The sequence below is a fragment of the Molossus molossus genome, unplaced genomic scaffold (genome assembly GCF_014108415.1).
Source record: "Molossus molossus isolate mMolMol1 unplaced genomic scaffold, mMolMol1.p scaffold_m16_p_13, whole genome shotgun sequence".
Taxonomy (NCBI): domain Eukaryota; kingdom Metazoa; phylum Chordata; class Mammalia; order Chiroptera; family Molossidae; genus Molossus; species Molossus molossus.
The window spans coordinates 92215259-92228133 of record NW_023425348.1 but is presented as its reverse complement, the minus strand read 5'-3'; the positions used below and the strand labels follow the sequence as shown (position 1 = coordinate 92228133).

Here is a 12875-nt window from a genome sequence, read left to right as displayed (position 1 = left end):
GCTCATTATCTTTCTCATCCATATCCATGTGAATCTGATCCTAAGACACTGAACAGTGTTTGCCTGAGACTAGAGGTGGCCACAACTGGTGTGGTCTACTGACCTACACCACTCCTAGGTGCCACATGCATTACAAAAGCCACTGCCTTCACTGTTACTCATATGTACTGCCCTCACATCTACATCCAAATTCCTTTGCTCAGCTGTGTGCTCCACTAGGCCATCTCAATCTCCCTAGAATGTTCTAACTCATTTCTAGAGATAGCTAGCACGTAACGAGCAGTAACTACGTATGAGGCCCTACACTTGGTAACATGTCCTCATTTGATCCTTCCAACAGTAGTGTTATCATAATGATTACAAGCAAAGTCCTCAATAATTCAAGTCCTTGATCCACTACTTTCTAACCATGTGATTTTAAGAAGTTACTAACCTACAGCCTCAATTTATCCATTTATTAAATAGGTTTAGGAATACCTAATGCATCTGGGTTGCAATAAAGATTAAATGAAGTTAATATATGAGAAGCATTTTAACAATGCTTAATACATGGTTCAATAAATTTGTCCCCATTTTATAGATGAAAAAACTGAGATAGAGTTCCTGACATGTCCAAGATCACACAGCTAAGTGGTAGAACCAGGATTCAAACTCAGGAAATCTGATTTTAGAGCCAACACCTCTTAGTCATTCTCTCTGTACCAAGTTAGTTTTCAAATCAAATTCTAACTCCAGAAGGTTTTCTCTAATTACTGGGACTGCTCCATTTTCTCCTTCCTTACCTATCACTCCCCTAAGCATTGCTTAATATTGTAACTAATTCATTAAGGTAGCTCCTGCTTCCCCAGACTGTAAATTCCTCAAGGTCAACCCAAGGGTTCAACTACCTAAACACTGTTTCCGGCACGACAGACACAGTATTTCAAATGATTTAGAGCTAGACTTAAAGAACTAAGTCATTTAAGAATGTTGTTGTGTTTTTTTTTTCCTGAAGAACTCTAAATTCTACCCTTATGACTTTTTTTTTAGAGGAGAGAGGAACACTGATTTGCTGTTCCACTTATTATGCATTCATTGGTTTACTTTTGTACGTGCCCTCACAAGGGATCAAACCTGCAACCTTGGCGTATTGGGATGACACTCTAACCAACTGCCTGCATGGCCAGGGGGCCCTTTTATGACCTTTTTAAAGGTACCTATAGTATTTGGGGGAATATAAATTTTCCACCAGCCATCCATCTTATCTTCCTTATTACCCATATTACATAGCATACTAGTCCATAAATCTAGAAAATTTATTTTCATTATAACCTCAGCCATCCCACATTATGTAATCAGCTTACTTGGCTTGATGGCCACAGAACCAACAGTCTGTGCATGGACTTTCACATAGCTTAACTGATAAGCATGACTAGAAAGGTCACCTACCCATAGAGGCTGATCACTCAGTGATAGTCCCATTACCTCCAACACAAGAGGTGGGGCCCCAAGCATATCCCAGATAGAAATTTCAAACAAAGCCCAAACCTCAGAAAATCAGGCTGACAAGGCCAGAAGCCTCTATGTGGTCTTGTTCCAGAAATAAACCATCTAAAACTTCAATGAACAAAGGCCAAGTTGAGAGATGATAGATGCAAAAGTGCAAAGATCTGAAGGATACTGGGAGCCCATATTCCCCACCCCTTTTCCCAAAACACAAATGTCTGTCCTTCCAATTCACTCAATCCAACCTTCTCCAAGTTATAGGACTCTGAAAATCAGAAATCTACAAAAAGCAAAGCATGAGTGGGCTACAGGATGAACAAAAGTGGTATAATTTAAGAGGAGAGGGAATTTTAAAACAATCTGTAAGAAACAAATGATTTAGCTTTATAATACCTTCTGGCTTAAACAATGAGAAGCCTGAGGGTCGAGGCAGTAAGGATATCAGCACCTAAAGATGACAAGCAGAGTGATCATCTAGGCCAGATCACGCTGAAGAACTTGAGCTAAAATACATCTGACCCCAAGAGCACATTAAGTGGTTTTTCATAGGAACCCTCACTGGAGAGAAAGGAAGACGACAGAAAGCCACATTGACAAACATTACAAATACACAAGTCACAATCACAACCCTACAATCAACCAACTCTCCATTTTCCAGGGTAATAACCAGAGCTAAGCTTGTTAGCTTGCCCTTAGATCACCCACCCTCCCTTCGGAAAAGTGACAAGAAATCTAGCAAACTCCCCCGACCCCAGTCCTGCAAAGAAATAAAAAGGAGCAGCGAAGCACCTGAAGGCAAAGCAGTGAGCAGAAAAAAAGAGCCATGGCCCCAGTACCCCACAATTACCCAGGTAAGCATCCACAAGAGTTCATGGTTATAAAGACCATCCATATACTTTTGCCCACTGGGAAGAGGGAAGAGAACATATGGGGCAAACTACTCTGTCATGGGCAAATTCACAAGCCAGTGGAGGAGGCAGAAGAACGAACCCACCTGAACTCCATTTGACTGATATACACACCTCCCCAAAATTGCCTTACCCAAACGAACATTAGTAGGTTGTCCTGTTTTCACCCCACCCGCCCGGTCTTCTTCCAATCACCCATCATTAAACCCAGGCCTCCCTCCCATCTTGTCCCTGGCTGGAATTTCCTATTTTTTTACCCAGATCCTCTTAACTCCCAGCACCCAAGTAAAGAAAGGATCTTCAATTCCTCACCCTATCCCAGCAACCCTACTTAGTTATGCTTGCACCTCAACCCATTCCCAGAGTCTATCATGACAGCTTCAAATATAAATTCAGCAAGTAAACCTCTGGAAACCCTAACAAATGGAGATAGGGAAAGTGAGTCTCAGGTGACCATGATGGTAGGGGGTGGGTAGGACACAGGAAGGACACTTCATGGTGATGTTCAACAGGCAAAAAATATCAGGTCTGTGACCAGAATCTCCCATACCTTCTTCCAAACGTCTCTGCCCCTCCTTTCTCTGACCACAGGGCAGTATCAGACACCAACATCACCCCCACCCCACTTACTGGCTCCATTCCTGTCCTAGCCCCAGCACTCACTTGAGCCCACAGCCTGAAGGATCCACTAACCTCATAAGCACCAAAGCAGCCCTTTCCCCACTTCTCACTTGAGAAGCCAAACCCCAGAACCACCCTGCTGGAGCACAGGTTGTTTCTCAACTGGAAACAAGTCAGGAAAAATGGTCAAGCATAGGCAGAGGAAAATGGGCAATAAATTTACTGCATTGGGGTGTGATTAATTCAAGGTGAGGGCTGAAGAAGCCTAAGCCAACTTGGGTCTGAACTCTCCATTCCTAAAGATGGCAGAATAGCAGGACGACGATGAGCTACATCCCTCTGGGCAGCAGGGAAATCATTCTAATTTCCATGTTCAAATTCCCATCCTCATCTGCCCTGGGTTCTCTGGCAGCCTTCCCTTTGGCTATCATGTCTTCCTGGATGTCAAACTGGCTCCTCTGAAACTGAGTGCAATCAAGACAATGACAACCAGGTTTCCAAACTGCAAATTGCCCCAAGTTTTATTTGTAGTCCATACAAAAGGGAAAAAAAAATTAAGTTTTTCTAACACCACCTACTTGGGGAGATAGGGAAGTGGGACTGTGCGGCTCAGCATCAGCTAGAACATCAGGGGTCAGTAGGAATCTTGACATATACCAACTGACCGTCCCAACAGGAACTCAGTCTCAACACAGTCTAGAGGGACAGTCAGGGTCCCCTGGACTGCTGGCACAGCTTGGCGCATAGGAAATGGTTAAGCTAACCCTTTCCTGGCCTCCCTCATATCTAAAAAGAAAAAGGCGCCGCCGACCTCAGCTGCAGGTTGCTTCCCCATCCAGACGACCTTAAATATCGCGCACAAAAATAAAAGGGAGCCAGGAAAAAATAAAAACATAAAAGAAATTCCCATCCTAGGGAGATGGGAGGCAGGGGAGAGGGGAAACCGCAGATCTAAAGCCAGTAGCAAGATTTGCTGCTGAGGCGAAGGAACAAAGTAGGTTACTGCCAAACACTCAAAAGGATCGTCTCCTGGGGAAGGCCCACATGGCAGAGGGGATGAAAAACCGCAAATGGGAGGGGTATGGGCCAGTGGTTATAACCTGGGTCTGCACCCTACCCTACACTTCTCTCCTTCCCTCCCTGTGGTGCCCCATCCCAGGATGGCCCTACATGCGGCGCTGGTAGCCTGAGTGCATCTGAGCTGCCCGCAGGTAATCATTATAGGAGCCCGAATAGCGTGCGTAATCGGAATGGGCATCGGGCAGGCGACGGTAATCCAGCGAGGACTTTGTCGGCGAGCGGCGGAACGAAAGCTGCGACTCTGATAAACGGCGGTAATCAGAGAGCTCGGCTAAACGCCGGTCGGAACCATACCTAGTCGAGAGAAGAAGACAGTTGGTGAATGAGACAATTGAGGAGAGGGCTCCAGGTGGGCATGGGGGCGATGCCAATGGGGATAGGGAGGGTGTGATCACACTGGATTCCAACAAACAAGATTTTGTCAGAAGGCTCATCACTCTCCAGGGCAAGAAATCAAGCCTGGTTCAACTCAGTGGGAAACAAGCCCGCCACTGAAGCTCTCCCTTTGAACTGGACAAGGTGGATTTTGGTCTACATTCCCAAACCACAAACTATTCCCACCCTGGGCCCTGCACAGAAAGACCGTAGTTGTTTATCAACAGAACGGCGAACGAAAGCAAGGTCCCCAACTTCCCACAGAGTGGACGCACCTCATACGCCTTGCCTTCAGCTAATGAGTGCCAAAAGGACTACTCTTTCAAACCTACCCCCACCAAAGCCAGGACAACCACATGACAGGCTTAAGGATCCTACAGACAGTGGGAAAGGCTATAGGCCACAATCCTGCAGGCAGTAGCTCCAATGGCAATTGAGCTAGCCTAGACATGTGACACTTTTCCCAGCCTGACTAGCTGGTACCACCCCAGGCTGAGCACTAGGCTCCACCTGAACCCTGGTGACCAGGAAAGTTCACACACATCATCCCCCTCAGCCTTTGGACATCCCATGGGAATAGAGAAGACCAAGGGAGAAGCCAATGGCTCATTTCCCTCCCATGCCAACCTCAGCCCCTTGCCCTAAGCCCCAGCTGGGGGCAGAGGCGGGAGGGGCATACAGTACCTTTTCGACATGGCGACAGCCTTTTTGTAGGGATCGTCGTAGCTGGCCCGGGGTGGGGAGAGGCGGGTACGCTCATAGGGTGGCGGGGTGCTGTTGGCGTTGGCAACGGCCCCCTGGGACATGGACAGGTAGGCTGCAGACGGCTGACCTGCCCCATCGTAGGCATTGCCCGGCTGGCCACGGTAGGAGGCAGCAGCCTGGGGATGCTGCTGGGCAGCATAAGAAGCAGCCAATGAGGCTGATGACTGAGTGCGGTAAGGAGCTGCCAGGGTGGCAGAAGGCTGGGCCCCGTAGGCAGCTGCGGCACCATAGGAGCCAGTGGCCGCAGCAGCTGACTGAGCCCCATAGGAGCCTGATAGGCCCATAGATGCTTGAGCCCCATAACTATTCAGCTGGGTCTGAACAACCGGCTGGGCCCCATAGGACCCAGCCATTGGGGTAGTGGCTTGTGCAGCGTAGGCAGCTGGCTGGCTGGCATAGGCAGCAGCTGTACCTGGCTGTGCCACGTAGGCAGCAGGCTGGGAAGAGTAGGAAGCAGCCTGTTGTGCAGCATATGGAGCAGACTGGGCATTGTAAGAGGCTGAGGGCTGGGCATTGTAAGAAGCTGCCTGGGCCCCATAAGCCAGTGAGGAGGCTGCAGACTGGGCCCCATAGGAGGCTGCCTGGGCCCCATAGGAGCCTAGGGAGGAAGCTGCTCCCTGGGTGTTGTAGGAGGCAGCCGCACGGACCCCATAGGAAGAAGCAGCCTGTGCGCCGTAAGAGGATGGCTGGTTACCATAGGAGGCCAGGGAGGAGCCCTGAGCCCCATAGGAGTTGAGTGAGGAAGCTGCAGCGGGCTGACCCCCATAGGAGGAAAGGGCTGAGGGCTGGGCTCCACCATATGGGCCAAGCGAGGAAGCTGCGGCCGATTGGGAGCTAGGGCTGGCCAACTGGCCCCTGTATGGGGCCCCAAGGGAGACAGAGGGCTGAGCGCGGTAAGAGGCTGCCTGGGCTGTCATGGGCTGAGTCCGATAGCCGACACCTAAAGAGGCAGAAGGCTGAGCCCTGTAGGCAGCTCCCAGCGACACTGAGGGCTGGGCCCTGTAGGTGGCTGGCTGGGCCGTCAGAGGAGCCACATAAGAGGCTCGGGGAGGTGAACGGCGCAGGGGGCTGCGGTCGCGACCAAAGAAAGGTGGTGTGGGCTGCCGGGCTTGCCCATCAAAGCCACCAGTGCTGTTGCCAAAAGCCTGCTGGTAGTCGAAGGTGGCAGAGAAGCCACCAGCTCCAGGGAATGCCGTATCCCCAGCCCCTGGTTTCTTGGTCTTGTCCCCAGACTGGATAGCCAGGCCAGGCCCCTTCTTCTGACCCTTGGTTGAGAGTTCCACGTTGATGCGCTTGCCCTTCACTTCTTTGCCGTTGAGCTGCGCGATGGCGGCTTTGGCATCTGCTTCCTTCTCCATGTGAACAAACGCGTAGTCTGATAAAGCAGCAGACAGAGGGTTAGCAATTAGGGGGGCATGGCATGCTACCCAATGGGTCCCAAATTGGACACACCAACAGCACCCAGCTGTTGCCAACTACCTCCAGGCCTCCAAACCCTCCTCTCCAGGAGTTATGTCATAAAATGTGGCTCCCATATAACAAAGCTTCTGACTGTCCCAAGCAGCCACCTTTACCTGTGGCCTACTCCCCATTCTCCCCTTTACCCCTGCCACCTCACCCAACTTCCTGGTGAGAGAAGAAAGAGCAAAGATGAACTGCAACACAGGATAAAAATCTTCACAGCTCCTGTAAGTATAAACCAGCAGACAAAACGCAGAAAGGGTGCCTGGATCACTCAATTATTCAGTATTCTCTAACCCAAAATCACCAACCACTACAGCTCACCTTTGAGGTTTAACTTTCAAACACTAGAAATGACCACATATGTCTTGGCAAGACTCATGTCTCAGCCTAGGGTCCAATTAAAGCAAAAGAGCTAGACTGCAATGCACAATGCATGAAATTCTTCCAATATGATCTACCCTTTTCCCACAGGAATTTAGTTTCCAAAGCACTTTCAAGCATAGTACCTCACAACAAACCTGTGAGGTAGGCAGAGCAAAGGATCATTCTCCCCATTTTACAGGAGGGCAAACATGCTCAGAAAATGTATATGGCTGGCCCCAAATCAAAATGTGTTAAAAGCCATGAACAGAATCCCAGCTCTCCATGTCATTCACTACACCAGGCTATTCCCAAGAAGTCAATGTCAATGTATAAGGCAGGACTGTATAATATGACTAGAAAGGAGAGCAGCTAGATCCCATGTAAGCCAATGAGGTATGGGAATGCAAACTGAGCCTCCTGGGTGAGAGTTCAGGGCGAAGAAGTCTCCTCCCACAGGCTACATTATATCCTCCACTGGTTCCCCTTCAAGGGGCAAAGGTATTCCTTACCCCTTGGGCTCCTGTTCAGAGTAGAACTTTTACAGGAAAGATATGGTTTCTCAGCTTCAATCAGGCTCTGCTAAACAGACTACCCCTGAGGTCCTCATTCAGGACCTGAATGAGCTTATCTGATGGGATAAGTTCTAAGATAGGATGTTGATCTCAAAGACCTATAAATCTACCACATAGAAAGAAAGTTTTAGGAGGGAAAGGAATGGGAAGAAATTCTTTTATCATATCCAAACTCACAAAACTATAGTAGTGCAAGCAGGATATGAAGAACAATGATAAGATCGTGCTTGTGGGAAATAAGGTCATGCACTTAACTCCTTCTGGATCTATGGCTACTTTAAGATACAGTCCAAGTACCAGGACACCATCTCTCTCACATCAATTTAGGAAATGAAGAACTCCCTGAATTAAATTACTAAGGTTCCATTCTTAAAGACAGGAATTCCTTTTAATGGCCTCTAAATAAGTGTCCTAATTTCTAGAAACTTTCATACTGGGATGCCCTCTCTTGCTGCTCCTATAGAGCAAGTCATTTTCCTGGATCTAAGGCAATGCCACCAACTAACTCCCATACCAATAAGAATAAAAATTTAATCAACAGGTAGAAGTCAGAAGTATGGTACAGCACAAAGAATCCTGGGCTAGTAACAGGTCCAAATATCACTGATTTGCTATAAGCTCTTAAGGAACTTATAATTTATTTCTCTCCCTGATAAATCTGTCCTACCTACCTCAGTGTTAGGAAATTCAAATGAGAAGGAAAAAGTGCCTTGTTAAGATAACTCTATGATACAGAATTATGATTATTCAAGCCCAGGAACAGAGAAATAGGCTTATTTCTCTACAGAGTATTATCTTTCATCTCTAATAAAACACGAGAGATACAATGCCATCTGTGCATGCAAACTTGAAACCGGCCAGAAATGATAAAAGAACAAACTGAACGATTACAACTGTCAGTCCTCACATCTCCATGGCCAGAACCTGATTCCTTTCTACCAATTATGAAAAGCAAAAGTGTTCCTTTCCAGCCCTGACAGGGTGGCTCAGTTGACTGGAGCATCATCCCATACATCAAATGGCTGCGGGTTCTATTCACAGTGAGGGCAAATACCTAGGTTGCCAGTTCAATCCCCAGTTGGGGCTCATGCAAATTACAACCAATCTATGTTTCTCTCTCACATAGATGTCTCTCTCTCTCCCTCCCTCCTTCTAAACTCAATAAAAACATCCTCAGGTGAGATTTTTTTTTTAAGTATTCCTTTTGGTCTAGCCACAGGACACCATTAAAACTGTCCTCTGATCTCTCACCTCCACTTTGGGTAGAGTGGGCTAAAAATAGATGCTGATGGTTGGAGATCTCTTTAAAAGCAGAGGGTGAGCTGACCCTCAGAATAGCAAAACCAACTGGAGAATGCAATGGCAAGCAGAAAGCAGGAGATTAAGGGGAACAGGAAAAAAACCTCCATGCACAGTGAGGGAATAGTAAAGACCCACTCTATATTCCCAGCTAACCTGAGACTAAAATGAGCTAGGAAAAAAACCTCAACAAAAAAATTTTAATGGGTTTACAAGAGCAAAAGAATATTCCATTGTCCACTCCCTACTTAGCTAGATTTTCTTAAGAGACCAAGTTATGAAATTTGAAAATTGAGATTTCACATATACAATTCAATTGACCACCCACCTGAACTATACAACTGATTTTTAAAAAGTCATCAGGTACAATTATAACCAGTTTATATCAGAAGTTTCCTAAGCCCGATATTGGAGGGAATAGGGTATCCAGCTGACTCAATCATATCAGGCAAACTAATCCTGTCAGTGAACAACCAAGCACAGGCCTAACCCTATCAAAGATTCTGGGAACCCAACTACTCAAACAATAAAGAAAAAACAGAGACCTAGAAAACTCCAGAGACCCATCTACTTGGAGAGCTAGTTCAAGAAACAGTGGCCTCAAGGAAATCCACTGCATTTAAAGGGACTAGCAAGCAGTATTTTACAGAGATCTCCTATATGTCTGGTGGCATTACAATTCCTCCAGTACCAAGTTAAGAGAATACAGAAAAATGAGTTTTCTTATTCTGAGAAGAGTAAAAATCTCTAACCTGAAACTACAGAACTGTATATAGGAGAAAAGAATGGCCACCCACAAAAAAAAAAAAAAGGAGAGGAAACAAGTTTCCTATTCTGCCTTTCAGACCTCTCCTGAAAGTCTAAATGGTTCCTAGCTGTCAGGGACTCTTACTTCATCTTTGAACACCCAATAGAAAGTTGCTATGAAGAGTGGTTATAATCCACTGTTGCTATGAAGATATTTACTCTACAAATCAAATCATATCTAAGCTCCTAGGGTAACCAAGCAACTATGTTTTTTACCCTGTAAAATAAAACAGAACTGGTTGTCCTGTGCTATGTCAAGCTTCTGTGTTTTTCCAAGGTCTGACAGCCAACACAAGATTCGATAAAATTCCCATTCCCAGTCCAAGAAATAACTAAGCTACTTATAGAGCCAGAGCTAGTTTCTTCTATTACATTCCCAACTTAAAAACCTCACCTTCCTTCATCCCAAAGACACAGAAAGGCATCAGTAAAAGATATGATGCTCAAATCTCTCCCACAGTCCCTTACATCAAAGTATATCAGAAGCTCTGTTACATATCAGTATAACTACAAATAACAGCTGACCACCTCTCTCTGAGAAAATTAAGGCATTTCTGCTAATCAAATGTCTACAAAGGGACAAACCGCACAAAACTTTCATTCTAAAGCCAAGAGTTCTAAAAAACGCATGCAGTTAGACACTTCACCCTGCCCTCCACTGCCACTTAGTGTCTGTCCCAAGCAAATTCAGATTTTCTGCTTTCTTCTCTGCCACCTGAAAGCAAACTTCTTGACCAATGAGTTCCATGAATTGTCCCTAAAGATGCTAGTGTCTAGACTCCAATCTAGTAGCCACCCTGCCTAAGAAACACATACACACACACACACACACAAATGGTAGGTCGATTAAACAGAATTCTCATGAGACACACACACACACACACACACACACACACCCATCCATTTCCTGGCCAGGTGCCCAATCTGAGGCCCTTCCCACTCTTTTACTTTAAACAAAAGCAAAAATCCATGCACTCTACAGCCTGCCTCAGAGCACCCAGCAGGAAAGCCCGATTCCGGATAGTCGTGGACTTGCATAACCTGAGTTGAGGAAAATAGAATGCAGTATTAATGCAGAACAAAGAATTGATCCTAGAAGTGGAGAATACAACCCTTTACATTTCCCCCCATTACGGATGGACAAGGAATGGCCCAAAAGATGTGCCTCTCCAGGACAGCAGATGAAGTATCTTGGTGGAAGTGAATAAGCACCTGCACCCACATTTCTTTCCTATCCTCAAAATTTCACAAAGGGTTACAAGCACATATGAATCCAACACCAGGAGTAGGGCATCAGATACTCCCAGGTTGTATCCTCAAAGATGGCAGGGCAAAGTTAACTCTGATCTGTTCCCAAGTGGAGTAGAGAACAGCCACACACACAAGGGCTGTCCCACCAAACCCTGCCAACATAAGATAAAAAGAACTTAGGGAATAAAAACCCATACTATGAAAAAAACCAACTAGATTCCAAAACGGAGGTCGGGCCTAAATTATGGTAATACATTTTTCTCGAAGTTGAAAAGGCAAACTAGGGATCTGTTCTGAGGATTAGAATCAAGCAAAGCCAACCAGTAAGTAAATCTGTTTAACCAATGTTTAAGGAATTAAGGAAGACCTCTCAAGGCCCCTTCCCATGTTTCCCCTCGGCCAGAGTATGCCCCCTTGCAAAATCAGTTTACTTATAAAAGAATCACACTGCCCTGGGGCACAGGTTTGGCAAGTAAAGTCTACGGAGAAAGGGCTTTCATAAAATAAGCCTCCTTCCACATTAGAAAGGTGAGGATTTCCTATTTATAGACGTAAAACCGAGCCCAAAGGGGTAAAAAAACAAATTTGAGGGAGCTGGAAAGCGCAGAGTTGCCACGCCTAACCCACCTAACAATATTTAAAGGCCAAAGTGGTTCGGAAGGGGCCCCTTCTGTACCCACGAATAACTATACCCATGGGTACACCTATGCCACAAAATACTAAAAAGATCCCAGCCCATAAAACGTCCAAGGGCCCCGTTACCTTCCACTCGGGAGCATTCACCGGGAGGGTACACGAGGGTGGTCTTGGGGCATCAGCCCCCACCTTTTCCCTCTTCCCTCGCTCTGACCGACGTCTGGGGAAGTGAAGAGATCTTCCCCGCTCCGTGATCCGGCTTGTGCCCGTCACTTCCCAATTTCCGCTCGGTGCCAGGCCCAGGAGAACAGTGGAAGGCGCGCCCCCGGTACATTCGCAAGTCTCTCAGGCACGTCCCCGGCCCCGTAGCTCGGCCAACAGTGGCCGCCGCTCCCACCCAGAGCCGCTTCCTCCCATTTTGCGAATGGTGCCTAGACCGCAGGGGAGGAGGGTGGCTCTACCCATCGCGACCCAAACAACTCCGGCCTCGCTCCCGCGGACTTCCCCCCGCTCCCGCCCAACCGCGCAGTGACCGACCCTCGGGAAAGGGGCGTGGCTAACAAGCAGAGTGCCCCGCGCGCGTCCGCGCCCGCCCCCAAAACGCGCCTTCGCGTTACCTTTTACCACGTCACACTCGATGACGCGTCCGCGGCGCTCGAAAAGGCTACGCAATTCCTGGCTCGTGCACGCAGCCGACACATTGCCCACGAAAATCTTCCAAGTGTTAAGAGGCCGTGGGCGCGACATCTCCACCACGAGCGCGCGCCCAGGCCGCAGCTCGTGGCCGTGCAGGGCCTCGATGGCGCGCAGCGCGCCCGCGTTCTCGCGCATGTGCACGAACGCGAACTGTTTCATGACGGCGCAGCTCATGACTGTGCCGTAGGGCGCGAAGAGAGCTGCCAGCTCCTCCGGTGTCGTATCCGCCCCATCGACGTTTCCCACGAATATCTTCATTTTGCCGCTACAGCCGCTTTCCCGGAGAGCCAGGACCTCTCCTCAAGCGACAGGCGAGACGTCCGGCCAGCCGGCAGTCCTCCCCAGGAATGGCTGGCGACTGAGAACCCTGCCGCGCAGGCGCTCTGATATAGCCAATCAAGGTTCGCATCCCGCGCGTCTTGCAGCCAATCAGAGAGTGTAAGAGAGGATGCACACCGGCACAGCCAATCCCAGAGGGCCTGGCGCCCGTTCGTTAACGGAGGGGTGGGAGAGAGACGACGGCGCGCGACCAACCGCCACTGCCGGGGCGGGG

The 12875-nt window shown here is 47.9% G+C and overlaps 1 protein-coding gene across 3 annotated transcripts; it reads right to left on the bottom strand.

Annotated features, from left to right (window-relative positions):
* Nucleotides 1–3508: 3508 nt before the first annotated feature.
* RBM14 (RNA binding motif protein 14) lies at nt 3509–12675 on the bottom strand. Of its 3 annotated transcripts, none has more exons than XM_036258504.1 (3): nt 12244–12675; nt 5154–6609; nt 3509–4388 (listed from the first exon to the last, which is right to left on the bottom strand). In XM_036258504.1, exons 1-3 carry the CDS (start codon nt 12578–12580, stop codon nt 4181–4183), a joined length of 2001 nt encoding a protein of 666 aa, XP_036114397.1. In that variant the 5' UTR covers nt 12581–12675; the 3' UTR covers nt 3509–4180. The 3 variants fall into 3 exon arrangements, with proteins under 3 accessions (XP_036114397.1, XP_036114398.1, XP_036114399.1); XM_036258505.1 differs by lacking the exon at nt 12244–12675 and adding an exon at nt 11753–12139; XM_036258506.1 differs by lacking the exons at nt 3509–4388; nt 5154–6609 and adding an exon at nt 8231–10780 and having other exon boundaries at nt 12244–12662.
* Nucleotides 12676–12875: the final 200 nt, after the last annotated feature.